Below are 23534 nucleotides of genomic sequence, written 5' to 3'. Positions count from 1 at the left end.
ATTCTCTGTCTTTCTTCTCTCTGCTTGCAAATAAGTAAATAATTTTTTGTTGTTGTTGTATTGCGAGATTTACTGAATGAGAATGGTTGGTAAAACTGAGCACGGAAGCTCAGGAGTGCAGAGTTTGTCCCTTATCCAGGCAACCATGATTGGGGATCGATTTGACCCCAAGGCCTTCAAGGATGAGCCGCTTCTCGCAATTACCACATCTTCAAATTCATCTGCCTTGAACTTGGTGACGCCCCACTTCTTTGACATGTGGATCTTCGGGCGGCCAGGAAATTTGAACTTGGCTCTGCACAGGGCTTCAGTCACACGCTCTTTAATCTGCAGGTGCGGATGGACCCGATGACCCGGCCAGCATGAACCCTGGCCACTGTGCCCTGGGGCTTCCCCAAGAGCACCCTGCTTTACCTGTCTGGAGTGCAGATTGGGAGTAACATGAGATCAGAAATAGAAGAGCCACCAGAAAACTGTCTGCAAGGTCCCTTAGGGCAACCCGTACAAGAAACAGGTTAATATTATTAAAAAAAATAATGTTCATCGGACCTTTGCAAAATTCTTGAGTTCTAGACACTGGAAGGGAGAATGTGAGCATATGGATGTACAAGGACTCAGGTGTGTGTGTGTGATTGTGATTGTGTATCAGGGACAGATGTTGGAATATGATCGAAAGTGACTGTATGAGGATTAAGTGTGGGGCACCTGTGCAGGCCCAGAAAGGTGTCTGGGAAGTGAGAGTGAGAATAAAGGTCTGCTGATGTGTGAGGGTGTCCGGATGAAAGAGGCAGGTGTGTGTCATTGTGAATTCCAGGAATCCGGGTAGAGGGCAAGACGTGCGGCCCAGAAGATGGGTCAGGGGTTTGCAGAGTTAAACCAGCTAGGTTCACGTCCCTGTGGGACTGATGTTTGAGGTGGGGTGCCAACGTATGTAAGATGCAGGGTGCGTGCATGAACATGCCCCGTAGTGTGTGTGTGTGTGTGTGTGCGCGCGCGTGTGGGTGGGTGGGGTAAATGTGGCAGGCTGTACGCGTGTTTGCACAGTGTGCGTGTGCAGCTGTGCACATGGAATATTTGGTGGGATCGGTACGGGAGCAGCTGGGCATGAGCATCTGTACAAAAGCGAGCTCGTGAAAAAACGTCCGGAGGTGTGGGAAGGTGCGTGTGTGACCGTGCATGGGCGGTGTAGGGGGGGGGGGCCGGCGGCCGAGCGCGCGCGTGCACGGCGAGGCGTGGGCGGGGGGCGCGTGTCCGGGGGGGCGCGCGTGGGGAGGAGGGGGGCGCGCGGCGCGGGCCAGGGGCGGGGACACTGCGGCGGCGGCGGCGGCGGGGAGGACTCGGCCCGGCCGCCCCCACCCGTCCCCCCTCCTCCTCCTCCTCCTCCTCCTCCTCCTCCTCCTCCTCCGGCGGCCGGCGCGGCGCGGCGCGGAGCCGGGGCCCATGGTGCGGCCGTGTCCGTCGGTCGGGCCGCGCGGGCGGCTCCGCGCGTGGCCCGGCGCTCGCGACCTCGCTCCTTCGCTGCGGGCCCGGCCCGCCCGCTGCCGTCGCCTCCTCCCCCGGGGCGGCGCGGCGCCGGCAGGCGGTGGCGCGGAGGCCGGAGCGGGCGGCGGGGGCCCGGGCGGCGCGGCGGCCAAGGCGGGCGGCGGCCCGGGCGCCGACATGACCACCGACAACATCCCGCTGCAGCCCGTGCGCCAGAAGAAGCGCGTGGACAGCAGGCCGCGCCCCGGGTGAGTCGCCGCGCCCCGTCCGCTCCTTTGTCCCCCCCCCCACCACCCCACCCCCGGGGCCTGGCAGCGGGGCCAGCCGGGGAGGGGCGCAGGGTCCCCGGCGGCTCGCCCTCTTCACCCGGGGCCTGGCTGGGGCTGGGGAGAAACCCCCCCATACACACACACCCCGAGCAGCCGCGGTCCCCCACCCCCGGATCCGGGGACCCGAGCGCGCGCGCAGTGACCATCGAGCCGTGCCTTTTGGAGCCGTTTTCATTGTTTCTCCGTGACGCCTTGGCTGCAACCACGGATTCGCCTCGGTCTGCGCGTGCATCGTGCCACCGGAGCCCCGGTGTGCCCGGGCTGCCGGGGGTGGGGGTGGGGAGGGCACGGCCACGGTCATGGCCCCGGCCACCAGATCCCCAGACACCCGCTCCTTCCCCCTCCACCCCCCCAGCCAGCGCCGACACCACCTGTGCCCCCCCTCCCCAACACTGGGAGCAGCCGGAGCGACAGCTGCAGGGCTGTGGGAGGGGCTCCTGGTGGCGGATTGGTGACACCATTCCCCTCCCCCTGCTCCATTTAGGGGGACGGAGGGGTCCCCCCACCCCTGCCCCGGGCAGCGTTTGACACCCGCTGTGCCCTTTTTTTTTCCTACAATGGAGCCCCCCGCCCGGGTGCCAGGGCGCGGAAGAGGCGTGGGTGGGTTCCCCTTTCCTGGAGAGTGGGCGGTGTGTGTGTGTGGGGGATCCAGGGGTATTTTGCGCCTGGCCGTTTTTGCAGTGACCTGTTGAGGTTTTTCAGATGCAGAGGCGCCACTGGGACCAGACCGCCCGGGGAGGAGGTTCGGGGTGGTGGTGATGATGAGGGTGGAGGAAGCTGGGGAGAATGCAGATTCCCCGGCTCCGCCCACCCCCGCCCGTCTGGGGCCCTTGCGGGGTGGGGCCCGGAGAGGTGCGCGGCTACTGGCCGGGCAGGTGAGCGCTGTGCCCGGGGCAGGCCGTGCAGGCCGCTGGGCGGGGCCTCGGCCCTCTGCGCCACCCTCGCGGGCACCTCCCGCTGGCAGCCACTCTGGCTCTGGCAGTCCGAGACGCAGGAGTTGGGTGGGGCTGGTGATCTGGTACAGTGGCCTCATCAGGTGTCAGTGGGATGGAAAGAAAAAAAGGAAAAAGGATGCCAGCTGCTGCCATCTTGTGGGTTCTTTGTCCCTGCCTCTCTCAGGTCTGGAGGCCTCCCTGAAGTTCACACGGGGAGGAGGGAAACCGAGGGAGCGATGTGAGATGGAGAGCGAACTCGGCAAGGCCGGGGAATAACAGTGCCCGCTTCTTCCTGTGGGTGTGTTTGTTGTGGTTTTGTTTTGTTGGCGGTGGTGTTGGATTTCGAACCCAGGTCCTACCACGTTCTACCACCGAGCTACGCCCCCAACCCTCTGTTCTGTGTGTGTGTGTTAAGTTTTTTTTTCTTCCTTATTTATTTATTTCTAAGAGGAGAAAGAGACAGAGAATGGGGTATGCCTGGGCCTCCAGCTGCTGCAAAAGAACTCCAGATGTGTGCACCACTTTGTGGAAATCAAACTCTGGTCTTTTGGCTTTTCAGGGAAAGTACCTTAACCTCCGAGCCATCACCCCAGCCTCTGTTTTGTTTTTTGTTTTGTGTTTTTGAGGCACGGTCTCCCTCTTGCCCAGGCTGACTGGGAATTCACTATATAATCTCACATTGGCCTCAAACCCACGACAGTTCTTCTACCTCTGCCTCCTGCATGGTGGGACGTGGCTTGTTCTGTATTTTTAAAAATATTTTATTTTTATTTCTTTATTTTTTTTTAGGGGGGGGGAAGTGTGGGCGCGCTAGGGCCTCTAGCCACTGCAAACAAGCTCCAGATGCATGTGCCCCCTTGTACATCTGGCTTATGTGGGTCCTGGCAAATTGAACCTGGGTCCTTTGGCTTTGCAGGCAAGCGCCTTAACTGCTAAGCCATCCTTCCAGCCCATTATTTGAGGCAGGGTCTTACTGTAGCTCAGGCTGACCCTGGAATTCACTATGTAGTCTCAGGGTGGCCTCAAACTCATGATGATCCTCCTACTTCTGCCTCCTGAGTGCTGGGATTAAAGGCGTGCGCCACCACATCCTGCCTTGTTCTGTTTTATTTATTTGACAGAGAGGAGAGAGACAGAAGGGAGAGAACGGGCACGCCAGGGCCTCTGGCCACTGCAAACAAACTCCAGATGCTTGCGCCATCTTGTGCATCTGGCTAACGTGGGTCCTGGGGAATTGGTTTTGCAGGTAAATGTCTTAACCGCTAAGCTCTCCTTCCAGCCCTTGTTCTGTGTTTTAATGGTGACAGCTCAGTTATGTGATATGCCTGTAACCGTCTCCTGTGAGTTATTCACCACTGTAAATATTGTAATTAATAAAATCAGCTGACATGTCATGGCTGGTTTGTGCCAAGAACAATTAGGAACTGCTTGCTAGGTGCATGGGCTGGACCTGGCGATTCCTATGCAGAGCTGACTTAGAGAGACCTGTCTAGCAGATGTGGTGTCCTGAGTCCTTGCTGGAGTCACCTGTGAAACTTAACACCCATCCCCTGCCCCACCAACAAAGTCTTTATCTTCTTTTCTTTTGGGGGTGGGGGATGAGGAGTTCTGAGGTAGGGTCTCACTCTAGCCCAGGCTGACCTGGAATCCATCATGTAGGCCCAGGGTGGTCTCGAACTCTCAGTGATCCTCCTACCTTTGCCTCCCAAGTGCTGGGATTAAAGGCAAGCGCCACCACGCCTGGCCTAGCCAAGACTTTGAAATGACGGTGTGGAGTGGTACCTGTCTGGTGGCCCTCTGTGACCATGGGTCCCACCAACTACTGATTGCTGTGTGGGAGAAAACAGTCTAATTGCCTTGAACCTGAACATGTCCTGACCTGTGTCTTGTGCAGTAACCTCCGTAGCGTTCACATTACATTGGTCCTGTAAGTGCAGGTCCAGTGCCGTTTCCTGTAAGTGACTTGAGCATCCTCAAATTTCGGGATCTGTAGAGGACCCGATGGGTAGAGGACAGGGTAGGTGCCGAGACCTGTATGATTTTGGCTTTTTTTTAAATTTTCTTTTTCACTACTATTGATTGAACACCTTGTACATACTAGGCCAGAGCTCTACTTCTGAGCTACCTCCTCAGCCTTCCTTTTGCTTTAAAAAATATATATTTTATTTATTTACTTGAGAAAGAGACAGAGAAAGAGGCAGGTAGAGAATGCGTGCGCCAGGGCCTCCTGCTACGGCAGATGCACTCCAGATGCATGTGCCACTTTGTGCATCTGGTTTCACGTGGGTCCTGGGAAATGGAACCCAGGTCGTTAGGTTTTGCAACAAGTGCCTTTAATCGCTGAGCCATTTCTGCAGCCCTCCTTTTTTTTTTTTTTTATTTTGAGACAGGGTCTCACTAAATTGTCTAGACTGACCATGAGCTCACTCTGTAGCCCGGACGGGTCTTGAAGGTTTGATCCTCCTGCCTCAGCCTCCAGAATAGCTGGAATGACAGCCGTGGGTCAGTAGGCCTGGCGCGTGTCCCTGTTGCTGTTTGTTTTGAGATGGTCTTTGATACGTAGCTCAGGCTGTCCTGAACACACTATGCAAATCAGAGTGTCCTTGGACTCATGCTGATCCTCCTGCCTTGGGCACTGGAACGCTGAGATTATAAGCATGAGCTACGAGGCCAGGTTTGCTGCATTCATTGTATTTATTTATTTATTTGAGAGAGAGAGACTGAGCATGGTGCACCAGGGCCTCCAGCTGCTGCAAACGAAATCCAGATGCATGCGCTACCTTGTTCATCTGGCTTATGTGGGTCTTGGGGAATCGAACCTGGGTTGTTTGGCTTTGTAGGCAAGTGCCTTACACTAAGCCATCTCCCCAGCCCTAAAAAATTCTTGTTTATTTATTTATGAGAGAGAGCGAGAAAGAAGCAAATAGAGGGGGGAGGAGAGAATGGGCATGCCAGGGCCTCCAGCTTCAGCAAATGAACTCTAGATACATGGGCCACTTTGTGCATCTGATTTTACATGGGTACTGGGGAGTCAAACCTAGGTTGTTAGGCTTTGCAGGCAAATGCCTTAACAACTGAGCCATCTCTTCAGACCCTGGTCTGTACTTTTTTTAAAGCTCCCTTACTGATTTTTGTTTTGTTTTGTTTTTTGTTTTTGGTTTTTCAATGTAGGGTTTCACACTAGCCCAGGCTGACTTGGAATTCACTATGTAGTCTCAGGGTGGCCTCGAACTCAGGGCAATCCTCCTACCTCTGCCTCCCGAGTGCTGGGATTAAAGGCGTGCGCCACCACGTCCGGCCTTAGTGGACTTCTTGTCCAGCAATCATAAACCAGGTGTGGTGGTCCTCACCCACAGTCCCAGCACTAGAGAGGTAGAGGTTCATGAATTCAGGGTTATCCTCAGCTACAGAGTTTGTTCCAGACTTGCCCGGGATACTTGAGCCCCGTCTCAAAAATCAAAACAAGGGCTTGAGCTTGCGAAGCCTAAGCACCCAGGTTCAATTCTCCAGGTCTCACATAAGCCAGATGCACAAGGTGGTGCATGTGTCTGGAGTTCCTTTGCAGTGGCTAGAGGTCCTGGTGGTGCATTCTCTTTCTCTGTCTCAAATAAAAAAAATAAAAACAAGGTCACATGTGCTGGGGTTTGCTTGTCTTTGCTGGAGACTTCCTTTGGCCTGGTGCTCTTTCCTCTAGAGAACAACTCCATCCAGACGCAGGGAAGACTGTTGTTGACAAGGTTAAGTTGGTTTACTTGGAAAGCAAGGCACTTGCGCCACATGGCAGGAAATCATTTGATGACATCATAGTCTGCTTCTTGTTGAATGGAGTTCCTTTCTGGGTGAAACAGTGAACATTGCCTGTCACGGACCTGGACACAGGATTCCAGGAGTTGGGTCTCAGCCTGAACTCGGCCACTTAGATTTTTTTTTTTTGAGGTTTTAATTTTTTTTCTTATTTATTTACTGATTTATTTTTATTTGCTATGTGATCGTAGAAAAACTGCCTTACTTCTCTGGGTCTCTATTATTATTTCTGAAGCAAGCCCAACAGATTGGCTTTTTAATTTAATTTATTTTTTCTTATGTGAGAGAGTGGGAGAGAGAATTGGCCTGCTAGTTCCTGCAGTCACACTCCAGATGCGTATGCCCCCTTGTGGGCATGTGCGACCTTGCATGCTGTGTCACTGCATCTGGCTTATATGGGACCTGGAGAGTCAAACATGAGTCCTTAGGCTTTGCAGGCAAGCACCTTAACTGCTAAGCCATCTCTCCAGCCTCCATTACTTATTTTTTAATTGGGTTGATTGATTTCTTATTATTTAGTTTTTTGAGTTCATTGTATATCCTGGATATTAATCCTCTGTCAGATGTGTAGCTGGCAAAGATTTTCTCCCACTCTGTACTTTGTCTCTTTGCTGTATTCACAGTGTCCTTTGTTGTACAAAAGCTTTGTGATTTCATGAGGTCCAGTGGTTGATTAGTGGTTTTACTTCCTGAGCCACTGCGGTTATTATATTCTGAAAGCCCTTACCTAATGCCAGTATGAAGGGTTTCCCTTACTTTTTTCCTCTAGCAGTTTCAGAGTTTTGGGTCTGTTATGAAGGTCTTTGATCCATTTGGACTTAATTCTTGTGCATAGAGAGAAGGGATCTATTTTCATCCTTCTATGTGTGGATATCCAGTTTTTCCAGCACCATTTATTGAAGAGGCTGTCTTTCCTCCAAAGACTATTTTTTTCCATTTTTGTCGAAGATCAGGTGGCTGTAGCTGCCCAGACTTACATCTGGGTCCTCTATTCTATTCCACTGATCCTCATGTCTGTTTTTGTACCAGTACCATGCTGGTTTTTTCTTTCTTTTCTTTTCTTTTTTTCTTTTTTTACTATGGCTCTGTAATATAGATTAAAATCAGGTATGATGGTACCACCAGCCTTATTTTTTTAAAATGTCTTTTATTTTTTAATTTAATTTAATTTTTTTGAGGCAATCCCAATAGACTGGCTTCCCCCCCCCCCCCCAAGGTAGGGTCTAGCTCACAGCCTTATTTTTGTTGTTCAAAATTGTTTTGGATATTTGAAGTGCTTCCAAATGAATTCTACAATTGATTTTTCCATATCTGTGAAGAATGCTATTGGAATTTTGATGGGGATTGCATTAAATGTGTAGATTGCTTTTGGTAAGATTGACATTTTCACAATATTGATTTTTCCAATCCAAGAACATAGGATGTCTTTCCACTTCCTAGTGTCTTCTGCAATTTCTGTCTTGAGTGTTTTAAAGTTTTCATTGTAGAGACCCTTCACTTCCTTGGTTAGCTTTATTCTTGTTCCTAATTTTAGTAGAAAAGCTTCAAATTTTTCCTCATTTAATATTTTGTTGGCTGTAGGTTTGTCATAAATAGGCTTTATCATGTTGAGATATGTTCCTTCTATTCCCAGTTTCTGTAGAACTTTTATCATGAAGAGATGTTGGATTTTGTTAAATGCTTTTTCTGTATCTATTGAGATGATCATGTGATATTTTTGTCTTTCATCCATTTATATTGCGCATTACATGTTACATACATGTTCATGAGGTAGACTGGTCTGTACTTTTCTTTTTTTGTTCTTTCTTTGCCTGGTTTTAGTATCAGGGTGATGCTGGCTTCATAGAAGGAGTTTGGTAGAATTCCTTCCTTTTCTATTTTATGGAAAGTTTGAGAAGCATTGGTGTTAGTTCTTCCATGAAGGTCTAGTAAAATTCACCTGTGAATGCATCTGGGCCAGGTCTTGTTTTAGTTGGGAGGTTTTTTTTTCTTTCTTTTAATAGCTGCTTGGATCTCCATACTTGTTATAGGTCTATTTAAGTTAAGTGGTTTATCTCATATTGATTTAATTTTGGTAGGTCATATAAATCAAGGGAATCAACCATTTCTTTCAGCTTTTTTTTTTTCATGGTAGCATCTCACTCTAGCCCAGGCTGACCTGGAATTTACTACGTAGTCTCAGGGTGGCGTTGAACTCACAGTGATCCTCCTACCCCTGCCTCCCCAGTGCTGGGATTAAAGGCGTGCGTGACCACACCCGGTTTTCTTTCAGATTTTCAAACTTGGTGGAGTATATGTTCTTAAAGTATGTCCTTATATGACTTTCTGAATTTCTTTGGTATCTGTTGTAATGGTGCCTTTTTCATCTCTAATTTTACTAATTTGTGTCTCTTCTCTCTTTCTTAATTTTTTAAAAAAATTTATTATTTATTTGAGAGAGCAAGAGAGAAGGAGGAGGAGAGAGAGAGAATGGATGTGCCAGGGCCTCCAGCTACTGCAAACGAACTCCAAACACAAGCGCCACCTTGTGCATCTGGCTTCCGTGGGTCCTGGGGAATCGAATACAGATTCTTTGGCTTTGTAGGCAAACACCTTAACCATCTCCAGCCCGCTTCTCTCTTTCTTTTGGTCACATTTGCTAAGGGTTTTTCAATCTTTTTATCCTTTCAGACAGCCAATTAATTGTTTCATTGGTTCTTTGGATTACTTGGTTTCTATTTCATTAATTTTTGCCCTAATCTTTATTATTTCTTCCCATCTACTGATTTGTGGTTTGCCTTGTTCTTCTTTTTCCAAGGCCTTAAGGTGAAGCATTAAGTTGTTTATTTGTGACCTTTCTAATTTTTTTTAAAAATTTTTAATTTTTTTTATTTGTTAGAGAGAGAGAATGAGAAAGAGAGAGAGGAGAGAGAGAGAGAGAGAGAGAGAGAGAGAGAGAGAGAGAGAATATGGGCATGCTAAGGCCTCTAGCTAAGGCCTCTAGCTATTGAAAAATACTCTAGATGCATGTGTCACCTGTGTATCTGGCTTATGTGAGACTTGGAGAATTGAACCTGGATCCTTAGGCTTCTCAGGCAAGTGCTTTAACTGTTAAGCCATCTCTTCAGCCTCTCATTTTTTAATATAGGCACCTAAAGCTATAAATTTCCTTTTTAGGACTGCTTTTATTGTGTCCCAGACGTTTTGGTATGTTGTGTTCTCATTATCATTTGATTCTATGAATTTTTTTGATTTTCTTCTTGATTTCTTCAATGACTCATTTCTTTTTTTTTTTTTTGGTTTTTCGAGGTAGGGTCTCACTCTGGTCCAGGCTGACCTGGAATTAACTCTGTAGTCTCAGGGTGGCCTTGAACTCATGGCGATCCACCTACCTCTGCCTCCTTAGTGCTGGGATTAAAGGTGTGCGCCTCCATGCCCGGCTCTTTTTTTTTTTTTTTATAATTTTTTTTTATTATTTATTTATTTATTTGAGAGTGACAGACACAGAGAGAAAGACAGATAGAGGGAGAGAGAGAGAATGTTCAAGGCCACCCTGAGACTACAGAGTTAATTCCAGGTCAGCCTGGACCAGAGTGAGACCCTACCTCGAAAAACCAAAAAAAAAAAAAAAAAAAAAGAGAGAGAGAGAATGGGCGCACCAGGGCTTCCAGCCTTTGCAAACGAACTCCAGACGTGTGCGTCCTCTTGTGCATCTGGCTAACGTGGGTCCTGGGGCCTCGAACCGGGGTCCTTAGGCTTCACAGGCAAGCGCTTAACCGCTAAGCCATCTCTCCAGCCCTCATGTCTTATTTAGTAGTGTGTTGTTTAGTTTCCATAATTTTGTACATACTCTATAACTTTTCTTACTGCTGATTTGCTATCAGATAGAGTGCAAGAAAATATTTCAATTTTCCTATATTTGTTAAGGTTTGTTTTGTGTCCTAATATATGGTCTATTTTAGAGAATGTTCCATGTGCTGCTGAAAAGAATGTGTATTTTTCAGCATTTGGGTGAAATGTTCTGTAGATATCTTTTAAGTCCATTTGTTCTATGACCTCATTTAATTCAGACGCTCCTTTTTTAATTTTTTTTTTTTTGCTGGGATGACCTGTCAGTTGACGAGAGTGGGGTGTTGAAGTCACCCACTACACCTGTATTTGGTGTTATCAGTGATCTTAATTCTAATAGTATTTGTTTGATGAGATTGGGAGCCCCCATGTAAGGTGTGTATCTGTTAAGAATTGTAATGTCCTCCTATTGGAGTGTTCCTTTAGTCAATATAAAGTAACCTTATTTATCTTTCCTAACTAATATTGGTTTGAAGTGCATTCTGACAGATATTAGGATAGTGACAGCTGCTTGTTTTATAGACCCATTTGCTTGAAATACCATTTTCCAACCATTCACCCTGAGATAGGGTCTGTCTTTTATGTAAAAGAGGGTTTCTTGGAGCCAACAAATAGAAGGATCCTGCTTTGTAACCCAGCCTGCAAACCTGTCTTTTGGTTGGGCCATTGATATTAAGAGTTATTATTGTAAGGCGTGTGTTTATTCTTGCCATTCTTCTTGTTTTGTAGTTCTTCCTGTTTTTCCTTTACTCTCTTGTATTAATTAACTAGTATTTGAGTATGGTTTTTCCTGGTTCCTTACGTGTGTGCTTTTCTTTCTCTTGTGCATGGAGAATCCTTTCAAGTGTTTTCTGGAGAACTGGTTTAGTGATCATATATTCCTTTAGCTTGTTTTTGTTGTGGAATGTCCTCATTTCTCTGTCTATTTGAATGGGTAGCTTTGTAGGATAAAGTAATCTTGGTTGACAGTTGTTATCTTTCAGAACTTGGAATACATCATTCCAAGCTCTTCTGGCTTTTACAGTTTGTGTTGAGTCATCTGCTGTGATCCTGGTGGGCTTGTCTTTGTAGGTAACTTGATTTTGCTCTCTAATTGCTTCTAGTATTTCTGTTTTTTAGGTTTGTGTGTTTTGTAGTTTAATTACAATATAACAATGAGAGACACTTTCCTGATTTTCTCTGGTGTTCTAAAGGCTTCCTGTATCTGTAATGGCATCACATTGCTTATTTGAGGGAAGTTTTCTTGTGTGTGTGTATATATATGTACACGCACACACATACACATACATACATACATACATACATATATATATATATATATATTTTTTTTTTTTTTTTTTTTTTTTTTTTTGCTTTTCAAGGTAGGGTCTCACTGTAGCCCAGGCTGACCTGGAATTCACTATGGAGTCTCAGGGTGGCCTTGAACTCACAGTGATCCTCCTACCTCTGCCTCCCAAGCGCTGGGATTAAAGGCGTGTACCACCACACCCGGCTTCTTCTATAATTTTGTTGAAAATACCTGCTATACCTTTGGAGTGAAATTCTTCTTCTTCTACTACACACTGAATTTTTATGTTTGATCTTTTCATAGTGTTCATAAAGCCCCATTTATGCCTTCCTAGTTTGTCTTTTTCTTTGTTGGACTGTATTAGATCTGCTTCCTGGTCTTCTAGCTTAGATATTCTGTTCTCTCCTTGACCCATCCTACCGGTAGACTTTCTATAGAGTTTTCTTTTTTCGTTTTTGTTTTTTCGAGGTAGGGTCTCGCTCTAGCCCAGGCCGACCTGGGATTCACTGTGTCGTCTCAGACTGGCTTTGAACTCATGGTGATTCTCCTACCTCTGCCTCCCAAGTGTTGGGATTAAAGGCATGCGCTACCACGCCCAGCTTATTTCTAGTATTTCTGATTGGTATTTTTAATTATTTCTATTTCCTTACGTCGTGTATTGACCTCCTTATTTCATTAACTTGGTTTCCTGTTTTCTCCTTCAGGAGTTTGTTTTCTTCTCTGATTTCTCTGAGGATAGATATAATCTTTTTTTTTTTTTTCTTTGAAATCTTTGTCAGGCATTTCATCTAAAACAGTCTCATCAGGGTTATTTCTGATGGATTTATAATACTTCGTGGGATTGTATTATCTTGGTTCTTTGCTACCGGAGTTAGTTTGATGCTTCGATTTCCTAATTATCTGCAGTGTTCTTTGCTGTATCTTAGTATCTTTAGGGTAGGAGTTTAAGGTGTCAAGTGCAGCTCTTGTAGTCCAAGAAAACATCAGGAGTGACCCTAGGCGTTGAGTTTGCCTGCTATTCAAGTATGTGAGTAGATTGGGTGGAGCAATTTACTGGCAAATTCTAAAATTCAACTGAGAACTATACACATTCAATCCCAACCAGCTCAGAGTATGCGTGCAGTGTCAGGATTAAAGCAGACAGATAATCTAATAACGTCAAAGTCCCAAGGGTGTGTGTTGCCCACACCCTTAATCCTGTCAACCGGGAAGCTGAGATTTCTGGTCTAAAATAGGTTCCAGGTCAGACTAGGACCAAGTCAAACTCTGTCCCCAGTAATGCCAAAAGAGAAAGACAAAGGTCCTATGAATCAGGAAATATCAAAGGCAACAATAGTCAACCCCGAAATGCAGCTGTTTTTGAGAACGACTAAGCCAACGGAGAATATGGAGCATGTAACCTGCCCTGACCTGGAAAGAGATCAGCACTTCCAGCGCAGGCCTGAGGTTCCTGCTCTTGTGGAAGTACTCAGCCTCTTTATTTATTTATTTATTTTTATTTTTTCTATTTTTCAAGATAGGGTCTCGCTGTAGCCCAGGCTGACCTGGAATTCACTATGTAGTCTCAGGGTGGCCTCGAACTCACCATGATTCTCCTACCTCTGCCTCCCAAGTGTTGGGATTAAAGGTGTGCATCACCACGCACAGCTTCCTCAGCCACTTAAAAAAAAATCATTATTTATTTACTTATTTGCAAGGAGAGAGAGAGTGAGGGAGGGGAAGGGAGAGACAAAATGGGTGCTCCAGGGCCTCTTGCTGTTGCAAATGAACTCCAGATGGCATCCGCTACTTTGTATATCTGGCTTTACATGGGTAATGGGAAATCCAACGCAGGCCAACGGGTTTTGCAGGCAAGTGCCTTAACTACTGAGCCATCTCTCTAGTCCTCAATTTTATTGAGGCAGGATTGCTCACTTGATCATGGCTCACTGATTTAGCTAATATAGCTAGCCAGCTTGCTTGGGATTCTCCTGTCTCTGTCTCCTGTCTGAGTGTGGGAACACAGACAGGCCATCAAATCCAGCCGGCATTTTCTAAAATATTTCATATATTTTCATTTATTATTTGGAGGAAGGAGAGAGAGAAGGGGGGAGAGAGAAAGAGGCAGATAGAGAATGGGCCCATGTGGGCCTCTAGGCACTGCAAACAAACTCCAGATGCATGTGTCACCTTGTGCATCTGGCTTACTTAGGTACTGGGGAATCAAACCTGGGTCCTTAGACTTTGCAGGCAAGTGCCTTAACTGCTATGCCATCCCACCAGCCCCCTACCCAGCATTTTCATGTGTGCTGGGGATGGGATCTGAACTCCCGTTCTCATGCTTGGGCAGCGAGAGTTTTATCTGAGCTCTCTCTCTGGCAAGGACACTGAATTTTTTTTTTTTTTTTTTTTTTGAGGTAGGTAGGGTCTCTCTCTGGTCCAGACTGACCTGGAATTAACTATGTAGTCTCAGGGTGGCCTCGAACTCATGGAGATCCACCTACCTCTGCCTGCTGAGTGCTGGGATTAAAGGTGTGCGCCACCACGCCCGGCTGGACACTGCTTTTGAAATCCCTTTATTATCTTACACAACCTCACGGGGAGGGTGATCACATGTTGTTTATCTCACTGTGATGGACATTGGAGGCTTCCAGTATGACACATGACACTGCTGTGAACATGCCAGTGCTAGCATGTATGAATGGTTTCATGGATGCGTGTGTGTGTTTTGGTTTTTCGAGGCAGGGTGTCACTCTAGTCCAGGCCGACCTGGAATTCACTATGTAATCTCAGAGTGGCCTTGAACACTCTGCCTCCCGAGTGCTAGGATTAAAGGCATGCACCACCACACCCATCTGTGTGTGTGTGTGTGTGTGTGTGTGTGTGTGTGTTTGGTATTTTAATTTAAATTAAATTTAATTAATTTATTTGAGAGAAAGTGAAAGAGAGAGAGAAAGAGAGAGAATGGGCACTCCAGGGCCTCTAGCCACTGTAAACAAACTCGATATGCACGTGCCCCCTTGTGCATCTGGCTTTATATGGGTACTTTGGAATCGCAACTGGGTCCTTTGGCTTTGCAGGCAAGCGCCTTAACTGCTGAGCCATCTCTCCAGCCCAGATGTGTGTTTTCATGGATGTGTGTTTTTATTTCCCACGTCTGTCAGGAGTCGTCAGTCTTTCCTGTGTCTGCCCTGTCAACACAGGGGTCTTCTGCCTCTCTTTCCCTCTTCCTGAGTGTTAACAGTTATGTTGACCCATTACTTAGTCCTGGGTCTTCTTGACATCTCTCTGTTCCCTGCACCACGGTTTGAATGGCCACCTCACTGGGAGCCAGATCCTCCCGTCTTCCTCTCCTTGCTCTTCCTGGTCGGACCCAAGTCAAAGTCCGGCTCTTGTCTCACCAGGAGCCTGGTCTTCCTTCGTCTGTGGTTCCCAACCCTAGCTCCGAGAGTGTCCTGCTAATTCTTTATGAAATCTCCCTGTGTCAGCTCAGAAACTGTCCAGCTCTGTCAGCCAGCACCCCCCGCCCCCCACCTGCAATGTGTGTCTTTTACGCTCCTTTGTTGGATATGAAGAAGGTCACCTTAGGTGGCCAGCATTCCGACGTGTGGCTTGGGGAAGGGCCTGTGATAATGGAGGAGGTTCCAACTGCCAGCCCTTCCCTCTCCTCTTTGGGTTGGGATGGAGAGTACCCAGAGGGCCCTTTGCTCCCTTGTGTACAGATAGTGGGAAGGAGCCTGGGCAGCGGGCCATCAGGAAGCACTCCCTGCCCTCCGCCCTCTGCCAGCCACACAGCTGTTCTTGTGCCACCCGCTGCCAGTTACAGACCCCTGCTCCGTGCCACCCAGAACCAGACCAGGAGGCCTGCCCCCGAGGAGACCTGGGATGTGTCATTACCAGCCCAGGTAGGGATTGGTGGTGGAGGCTGAGTCAGGAGCTGGCTCATGGGTGACGGGGAGGTGAGGGGTGCCCGTCCCTCTTTGACCCTGACCTGAGCTCCGGGTGCAGTAAGTTGGAAGGAGATAAGACAGTGAACAGTCCGTCTCTGGGCTGATGAAAGTCACGGGCAAGACGAGCCTGCACTTTCACTCGTGACGCCGGGGGCGGCGTGGCGGGGGAGCTGTTTTCCAGGCAGGCTCTCACTACAGCCCAGGCTGACCCGACCCTCACTCTGTAGTCCTAGGCTGGCCTCAAACTCACAGTGATCCTTCTACGTCTGCCTACCAAATGCTAGGATTAAAGGTGTGCGCCACCACGCCAGGTTTTCTTTCTTTCTTTTTTTTTTAAGCTCTTACCAATCATTTATTTATTTTTTTAATGTATATATATATTTTTTATTGACAACTTCCATACGTACAGACAACAAACTATGGTATTTCCCTCCCCTCCCCTACTTTATCCTTCTTAAGTCTGCTGTCATGTTCACATTTATTTATTTATTTTTGAAATATACTATGCTTTAATGTGTCCTACTTCAAGAAATTACAGTTCATCAGCAGGCATTCAGCATTTCTGCAGCCGACATAGAATTTCAGTAAAACACAATAGAGATTAGGCCCCATCAGGAATGCACCTCCCTCTCAGTTTCTGAGGCTTCATTAAACAAAGGCTTTGGGAAAAGAAAGAAAGGAAAAAAGAAAGAGAAAAGGAAAGAAAGAAAGGAAAAAGAATTAAAAATGTAACATGGTTGCATGCTCTTCAGAGTACTAACAGTGGTTCGTGGGCCATCCACGCCTGGTTTTCTTCTTGTTCTTTTTTATTAAGAACATACCTTTTTTTTTTTAAAAAAAAATAATAATTGGTTTTGTATTCCACAAATACGGTCAGTAAGAACATACCTTTTATGGATACATCATGTGTTGGTACCATTGTTCTCCTCCTCCCTGTCCCCATTTCGCTGAGAGATCTTCCTCAGTGGGGTTGGTGTTATTCCCTTCTTTTTTGTGAGCGGGACCTCGTGTTGCCCAGGCTGGCCTCCATCTTGATATGTAGCCAAGGATGACTTTGAACTCTTTTTTGTTTTGTTTTGCTTTTGTTTTTTCGAGGTAGGGTCTCACTCTGGCCCAGGCTGACCTGGAATTAATTATGTATTCTCAGGGTGGCCTTGAATTTACTGTGATCCTCCTACCTCTGCCTCCCAAGTGCTGGCTGGGATTAAAGGCGTGCGCCACCTCGCCCGGTGGACATTGAATTCCTGATCCTCTTGCCTCTAAGTGTTGGGATTACAGATGTGTGCCACCATACCTGGTATGTGGGGTGCTGGGATCGAAATTGGGGGGCTTTAATACATGCTAAACAAATATTCTACTAACCATACTCCTCCCAGCCAGTGCTTGTTTGGTTTTGAAACAGTCTCCATAGTATGCTCAAGGCCTGGGATTCTGTCCCTAACAATGCGGGGAATAAAAGGGGTGTGTGAACCTCACTTATATAGCCCAGGCGAATTCATAATCCTTCTCCCACCTCCCGCATGCTGGATTACAGGTGTGTGCTGCCACACCTGGGTTGTGCTGTTCTCACTGCTGGGGGTTGAACTCACGGCCTGTGCATGCTAAGCAGGCACTGAACCAATGAGTTATATCTGGACTTGGTGTAATTTTGAAAGAAAAAGACTCCAGAACAAGGGCTGAGGAGATGGCTCAGCAGCTAAAGGCGCTTGCCCGTAAAGTCTAACGACTTGAGTTTGATTCCCCAGTACCCACGTAATGCCAGATGCACAAAGTAACACATGTGTCTAGAGTTCTATTTTTTAATTTTGTTTTTGCTTTTTTGAGGTAGGGTCTCACTCTAGGCCAGACTGACATGGAATTCACTGTTGTAGTCTCAGGGTGGCCTTGAACTCACAGCAACCCTCCTACCTCTGCCTCCTAAATGCTGGGATTAAAGGCCTGTGCGCCACCACGCCTGCCTAGAGTTCTTTTGCAATGGCAAGAGGCCCTGCCATGCCCATTGCCTCTCTTTCTCTCATAAATAAATAAATGAAAGAAAAAAAAAAAAAGAAAGAAAAGGGCTACAAGTAGCTGGATGTGCATGCCTGCCTGCAATTTTAGCCCTTGGGAGGCAGAGGCAGGAGGACCAGGGGTTCAAGGCCAGCCTTGGCTACATACGTTCCTAGCCAGGTAGGGCTGTGAGATCCTGTCCAAAGAATAAAGACCAGTGGTAAACTTTTACAGAATGCTGCTCATGTTATTAACTAGTGTCTCTGTTCTTTAATTTGTATGAGTTGGCAGGGTTGTTAGGTGCGTAGAGACTGGTGGAAGGAGACATTGTCAGAGCTCACCCACCGCCCGGTGTTTAAAGGGCAGCGGTTATTTTCTGGTTCCTCTGTGCCCGGCCACACTTGATTTCCCCTTGTAGCAGTCTAGCAGTTTCCTTTCCAGTACACTGATGTCAAAACAAGGCGTCAGGGCTGGAGAGATGGCTTAGCGGTTAAGCGCTTGCCTGTGAAGCCTAAGGACCCCAGTTCAAGGCTCGGTTCCCCAGGTCCCACGTTAGCCAGATGCACAAGGGGGCGCACGCGTCTGGAGTTCGTTTGCAGAGGCTGGAAGCCCTGGCGCGCCCATTCTCTCTCTCTCCCTCTATCTGTCTTTCTCTCTGTGTCTGTCGCTCTCAAATAAATAAATAAAAAATGAACAAAAAGTATTTAAAAAAACAAACAAACAAGGCGTCAGCTGAAGGACCACTTGGAAGACTTCTCGATGTTTCAAGTTGTGGATGGTGTTCCAGGGACAGTGGCCTGGGCTGAGATGGCTCTGTGTAACCACTGCCAGCAGAGAGAGGGTCACCTGCTTGTGCTCACACACGGAAACAACTGGGCTCTGCCAGTGAGCCAGGAAGAGTATGATTTTTTTTTTTTTTTAGTTTCATGAACCCAGACGAGGCTTCATTCCTGTTTATAATCTTGAGTGCTGGGATTATAGGCATGCACCGTGACACCTGATGAAAAAATATTTTTTTTTTTTCAAGGTAGGGACTCACACTGCTCCAGGCTGATCTGGAATTCACTATGTAGTCTCAGGGTAGCCTCGAACTCAAGGCGATCCTCCTACCTCTGCCTCCCAAGTGCTAGGATTAAAGGCATGCACCATCACGCCCAGCTCTGAAAAACATTGTTTTTAAACAGTGATTACTTCACTATTTTAGCTGGGTAAACTTTAAAAAAAAAAAAAAAAAAAAAATATATATATATATACACACACACACACATACATATATATATATTTATATATATATATACATATATACATGTATATATGTATATATATGTTATTTTTATTTATTTATTATTTATTTGACAGAGAAAGATGGAGAGAGAGAGAGAATGGGTGTGCCAGGGCCTCCAGCCACTGCAAACAAACTCCAGATGCGTGTGTCCCCTCCCTCCCCTGCCGTGCATCTGGCTAACGTGGGTCCTGGGGAATTGAACCTGGGTCCTTTGGCTTTGTAGGCAAACACCTTAACCGCTAAGCCATCCCTCCAGCCCAATATATATATAATTTTGTGTGTGTGTGTGTGTGTGTGTGTTTGTGTGTGTGCCTGTACCACAGTATGCGTGTAGAGGTCAGGGGACGACATCAAGGGTCACTCTTCAGCTTCCACTTTCTTGGAGACAGGGCCTCTTATTTGCCACCGTAGGCAAGCAAGCTGGCTCATGACCACTGGGATTATCGACGCGCTGCCACGTGTGGGTTCTGGGGAGCTGGACTCAGGCCCTCAGGCTTCGTGGCAAGGGCTTTGCCCAGTGAACCCTTTCTCTAGTCCCGCTAGGCTGGGAAGTCTTTAAAAAAAAATTTTTTTTTTTTTTTGTTTTGAGAAGGAGAAAAAGTGGGAGGGAAGGAGAGAGAGAGAGAGAAAGAGATGGGGGGGGAGGAGAATGCGTGTGTGTATGGTCATGCCAGAGCCTCCTGGCACTGTAAATGAATGCCAGGTGCATGTACCACTTTGTGCATCTGGCTTTATGTGGGAAATCAAACCCAGGTCATCAGGCTTTGCAAACAAGTGCCTTTAACTATTGAGCCATATCTCCGGCCCCTGGGGATTCTTTTTATATTTTGTTTCTCGAGGTAGTGTCTAGCTGTAGCCTAGGCTGGCCTGGAATTCACTATGTAGTCTTGATCCTCCTACCTCTGCCTGGAATTTTGTTTGCAATGGTTGGAAGCTGTGGTGTACCCATTCTATCTGACTCTTTCTCTTTCTGTCAAATAAATAAACGAATAAATAAAATATTTAAAATATTCATTCATTCATTCATTTATTTGAAAACAGAATCAGACAGACAGAAAGAATGGGAAAACCAGGGCCTCTAGCTGCTGCAAATGAACTCCAGATGTATGTGCCACTTTGTGCATCTGGCTTTAGGTGGGTACTGGGGAATCAAACTTGGGTTATTAGGCTTTGCAGGTAAGCACTTTAACCACTGAATCAGCTCCCCAGCCCTTTTTATTTAGTTAGTTTTTGAACCCTGCCTTGAAAAACCAAAAAAAAAAAGAAAAAAAAAATAGAAGGAAAGAGCTGGCTGAGCAAGTAGCATGTACTGCCCTCAGCTTCCTCACTGAGACCTTTTTTTTTTTTCTTTGAGGTAGGGTCTCACTCTAGTCCAGGATGACCTGGAATTCACTATGGAGTCCCGAGGTGGCCTCAAACTCACAGTGATCCTCCTACCTCTGCCTCCCGAGTGCTGGGATTAAAGGTGTGCTCCACCATACCTGGCTACCTTTATTTATTTATTTGAGAGAGATGGAGGGGGAGAGAATGGTATACGCCAGGGCCTCCAGCTACTGTAAATGAATTCCAGATGTGTGTGCTACCTTGTACATCTGCCCTTTTTATTTTTAAACAAGATCTCCCTAATTTTCCTAGGCTGGTTTGGAACTCACTTTTTTTTTTAAAAATATTTATTTATTTGAGAGAGAAATAAAGGGATAAAGAGAGATTGGGCATACTATGTTCTCTTCCCACTGCAAATAAACTATTCAAATATGCCACTTTGTGCGTGTGGCTTTACCTGAGTGCTGGGGAATTGAACCTGCACTGGAAGGCTTTGCAAGCAAGCGTCTAACTGCTGAGCCATCTCTCCAGCTCCTGGAACTCACTTTGTAGCCCAGCCTGTCCTTGAACTTGTGCTCCTCCTGCCTCAGCCTCCTGAATAGGAGCAGTTACAGGCCTGTGCCTCCATGCTTGGTTCCAGGGAAGCTTTGAACTATTAGCAGAGAACATTTGAGGACTGTGTTCTGTCCCCTAACCCCCAGGACTCTGAATGTCACTGTATTTGGAAGTAAAGCCATTAAAGTAAGAATTAAGATGAAAAAAAGTTTTCTTTTTTTTTTTTTCGGTGGGGGCGGGCAGAGCCAGCCTGATACTGTCTTCTTCTTCCCCCATGTGGGCGGTTCGTGTGCTGTGATAGAAGTATGTTGTAGTAGACAGCTCCATGTTGCTGGGATGAACATCCAAACCAGGTGCAGTTTAGGGGAGGAGGGATTGATTTCAGGCTTATAGATCCGAGTGAGTTCCATCGGTGGCAGAAGGAGCTGTTTCCATATATCCAAGCAGAGAAACAACCAAATAGCCCATACAAATCAAAAGCTGCCAGCAGTGGGCACTCCCTCCCCAACCCCCGAGCTCAGACTCCGCTCTTATACCTTAGGACTGGGCTCCAGGATCTGGCCCCAGCGACACCTCCTTCAGCCAAGTGGCTAGAGACCCAAGATGAACACTCAAGTCCTGGGGATCGAACTCAGCAACCCATGTTTGTGCAACAAGTGCTTTTAACTGGTGAACCATCTCTCCAGTCCCCAGATGACATTTTATATAAAATGGCACTTCAGAGGCTGTGGGTGCAGATCTGTGTTTAGCATGAACAAGGCTCCAGGTCTGTTCCTAGCACTATGGGAAAAAGGCTCCATCATGTTTCTAGTTCAGTGAACCAGCGCCCCAGATGTTCACAAGTTGACTAGTGTTTTCACGGTGAATTCTGGCCTTCACCGCAGTCACTCCAAAGCAAACAAGGGGAGAGTCAGGGAGGCCCAGGTAGGAGGCGTCACCGTCTCACTGGCTGGATGAGCTGGCCCAGCCAGGAGCCACTCAGTAGTTTATGACACCGTTCCAGAGAAAGGCAGTGCTTGAAGATCCCAGCTGTGGCCTCGCGACGCTGCCAGCAATTGAAAGGGCGTTCAGACTTCCAGCCTTCTCACGGTCACCCCAACGTTACCGGGAATTTATAGTGTGCAGACTAAAAGTATGTCCTGTGACTCATCCATTCACGAAGTCTGTAAATATTTACCACGCAACAAACTTGTCTCTGACAGTTTTAGCACCGAGGACTCAGCATTGGCCGTGGAGGCCACTTCCTGCTGCAGGAGCTCCTGCGTAGAGACAGGTGCCGTGTTCTTGGAAGATTCTGGGGGACCTTTGCTGGAGCCTTAGGGGCCAGCGACCCTCCTAGGTGTACGAATGGGTCGTCTTGTCATGTGCTCTGATCACTGATGTTACTCCATTTCCCAGGAAAACGAGGTTTGCAGGGATCACAGAGTCAGGCCAAGCTCATACAGCCCTCAGGTCACTGCCTTCCAGTCTCCCAGGTTTCTTTCTTTCTTAAAATAATTTTTAGGGCTGCAGAGATGGCTTGGCGGTTAAGTGCTTGCCTGTGAAGCCTAAGGACCCTGGTTCGAGACTCGGTTCCCCAGGTCACACGTTAGCCAGATGCACAAGGGGGCGCACGCGTCTGGAGTTCATTTGCAGTGGCTGGAGGCTGTGGCGCGCCCATTTTCTCTGTGTCTCTCTTTCTCGCTGTCTGTTGCTTTCAAATAAGTAAATAAAAATAAACAAAAAATAATTTTTATTAATTTATCTGCAAGCAGAGCGAGATAGAGGTTTTATTTTTTTATTTACACATGTTTGTGTTTATGGGCATGCCAGGGCCCCTTGCCTCACAGGAACTGAATATTATAAGACACTTGAGCCACTTCATTTTATTTTATTTTTATTTTTGGTTTTTCCAGGTAGGGTCTCCCTCTAGCCCAGGCTGACCTGGAATTCACTATGGATGGCCTTGAACTCACAGCAATCCTACTACCTCTGCCTCCTGAGTGTTGGGAGTAAAGGTGTGTACCATCTCGCTCGGCTTTGGGCCACTTTTTGCTTTGTTTTTTTCTTTTCCTTCTTTCTTTCTCTCTTTCTTCCCTCCCTCCCTCCCTCCCTCGCTCCCTCCCCCTCCCTTCCTTCCTTCCTTCCTTCCTTCCTTCCTTCCTTCCTTCTTTCCTTCCTTCCTTCCTTCCTTCTTTCCTTTCTCTCTCTCTCTCTCTTTCTTCTTTTAGTTTTTTGAGGTAGGTCTCACTGTAGCCCAGGCTGACCTGGAATTCACTGTGTAGTCTTAGGGTGGCCTTGAACTCAAGGCGTGTGTCACCATGCTCGGCTGTTTTCTAAGACAGGGTCTCATGTAGCCCAGGCTAATCTCAAACTCCTGTTCCTCCAGCTTTAGCCTTGTCCTCCTAAATGCTAGGATTACAAGTGTGCACCACCGTGCCTGGCTTCGTGTGGCTTCCTGAGGCTCCTTTGTGCCAAGGCCCCACCTGAGATGAGAGGCGGCCATAGCTGTGGCTCCAGGGGAGCCGGGGAAGGAGGAGGTTCCCAGTGGAGGCGGCTGGCTGCTCTGATCGCTTGTGTGGATAGAAGCCAGACTATTGCGGTTCATGTTCAGGCTCTTCCACTTAATGGCTGTATGGCTCTGAGCAAGTGAGTTCCCCTGTCTGGAAGATGGGTGTGGTGCTCCTGCTCAGTGGGTCTAGCTGTTGGAGGGGGTGTGGGTGACGGTGGTGTAAGACCAGGTGTCTGTAGTCTCCCCTGGACCGATCAACCTGAGTGCCGGCATGACAGGTAGGAGCCATGATACGT

The 23534-nt window shown here is 47.3% G+C and overlaps 1 protein-coding gene across 2 annotated transcripts in view; it reads left to right on the top strand.

The window, feature by feature from the left end:
- Positions 1-1045: 1045 nt before the first annotated feature.
- The window catches only part of Atp9a (ATPase phospholipid transporting 9A (putative)), a 142347-nt gene continuing 119858 nt past the window's right edge, over positions 1046-23534 (top strand). Inside the window, exon 1 of one of the 2 annotated variants that reach the window (XM_045156068.1) lies at positions 1046-1158. Coding sequence is in view for 1 of the 2 variants with exons in the window: in XM_045156067.1 (XP_045012002.1) it covers positions 1660-1730 (71 nt within the window). In the remaining variant the exon portion in view is untranslated. Of the gene's footprint in view, positions 1159-1619; positions 1731-23534 lie in introns of those variants that run through there. The other variant, XM_045156067.1, reaches the window with a different exon arrangement.

Source organism: Jaculus jaculus, chromosome 8 (genome assembly GCF_020740685.1).
Source record: "Jaculus jaculus isolate mJacJac1 chromosome 8, mJacJac1.mat.Y.cur, whole genome shotgun sequence".
NCBI lineage: Eukaryota > Metazoa > Chordata > Mammalia > Rodentia > Dipodidae > Jaculus > Jaculus jaculus.
The sequence above is the reverse complement of the archived record's forward strand: the minus strand, read 5'-3'. Positions and strand labels throughout refer to the sequence as shown.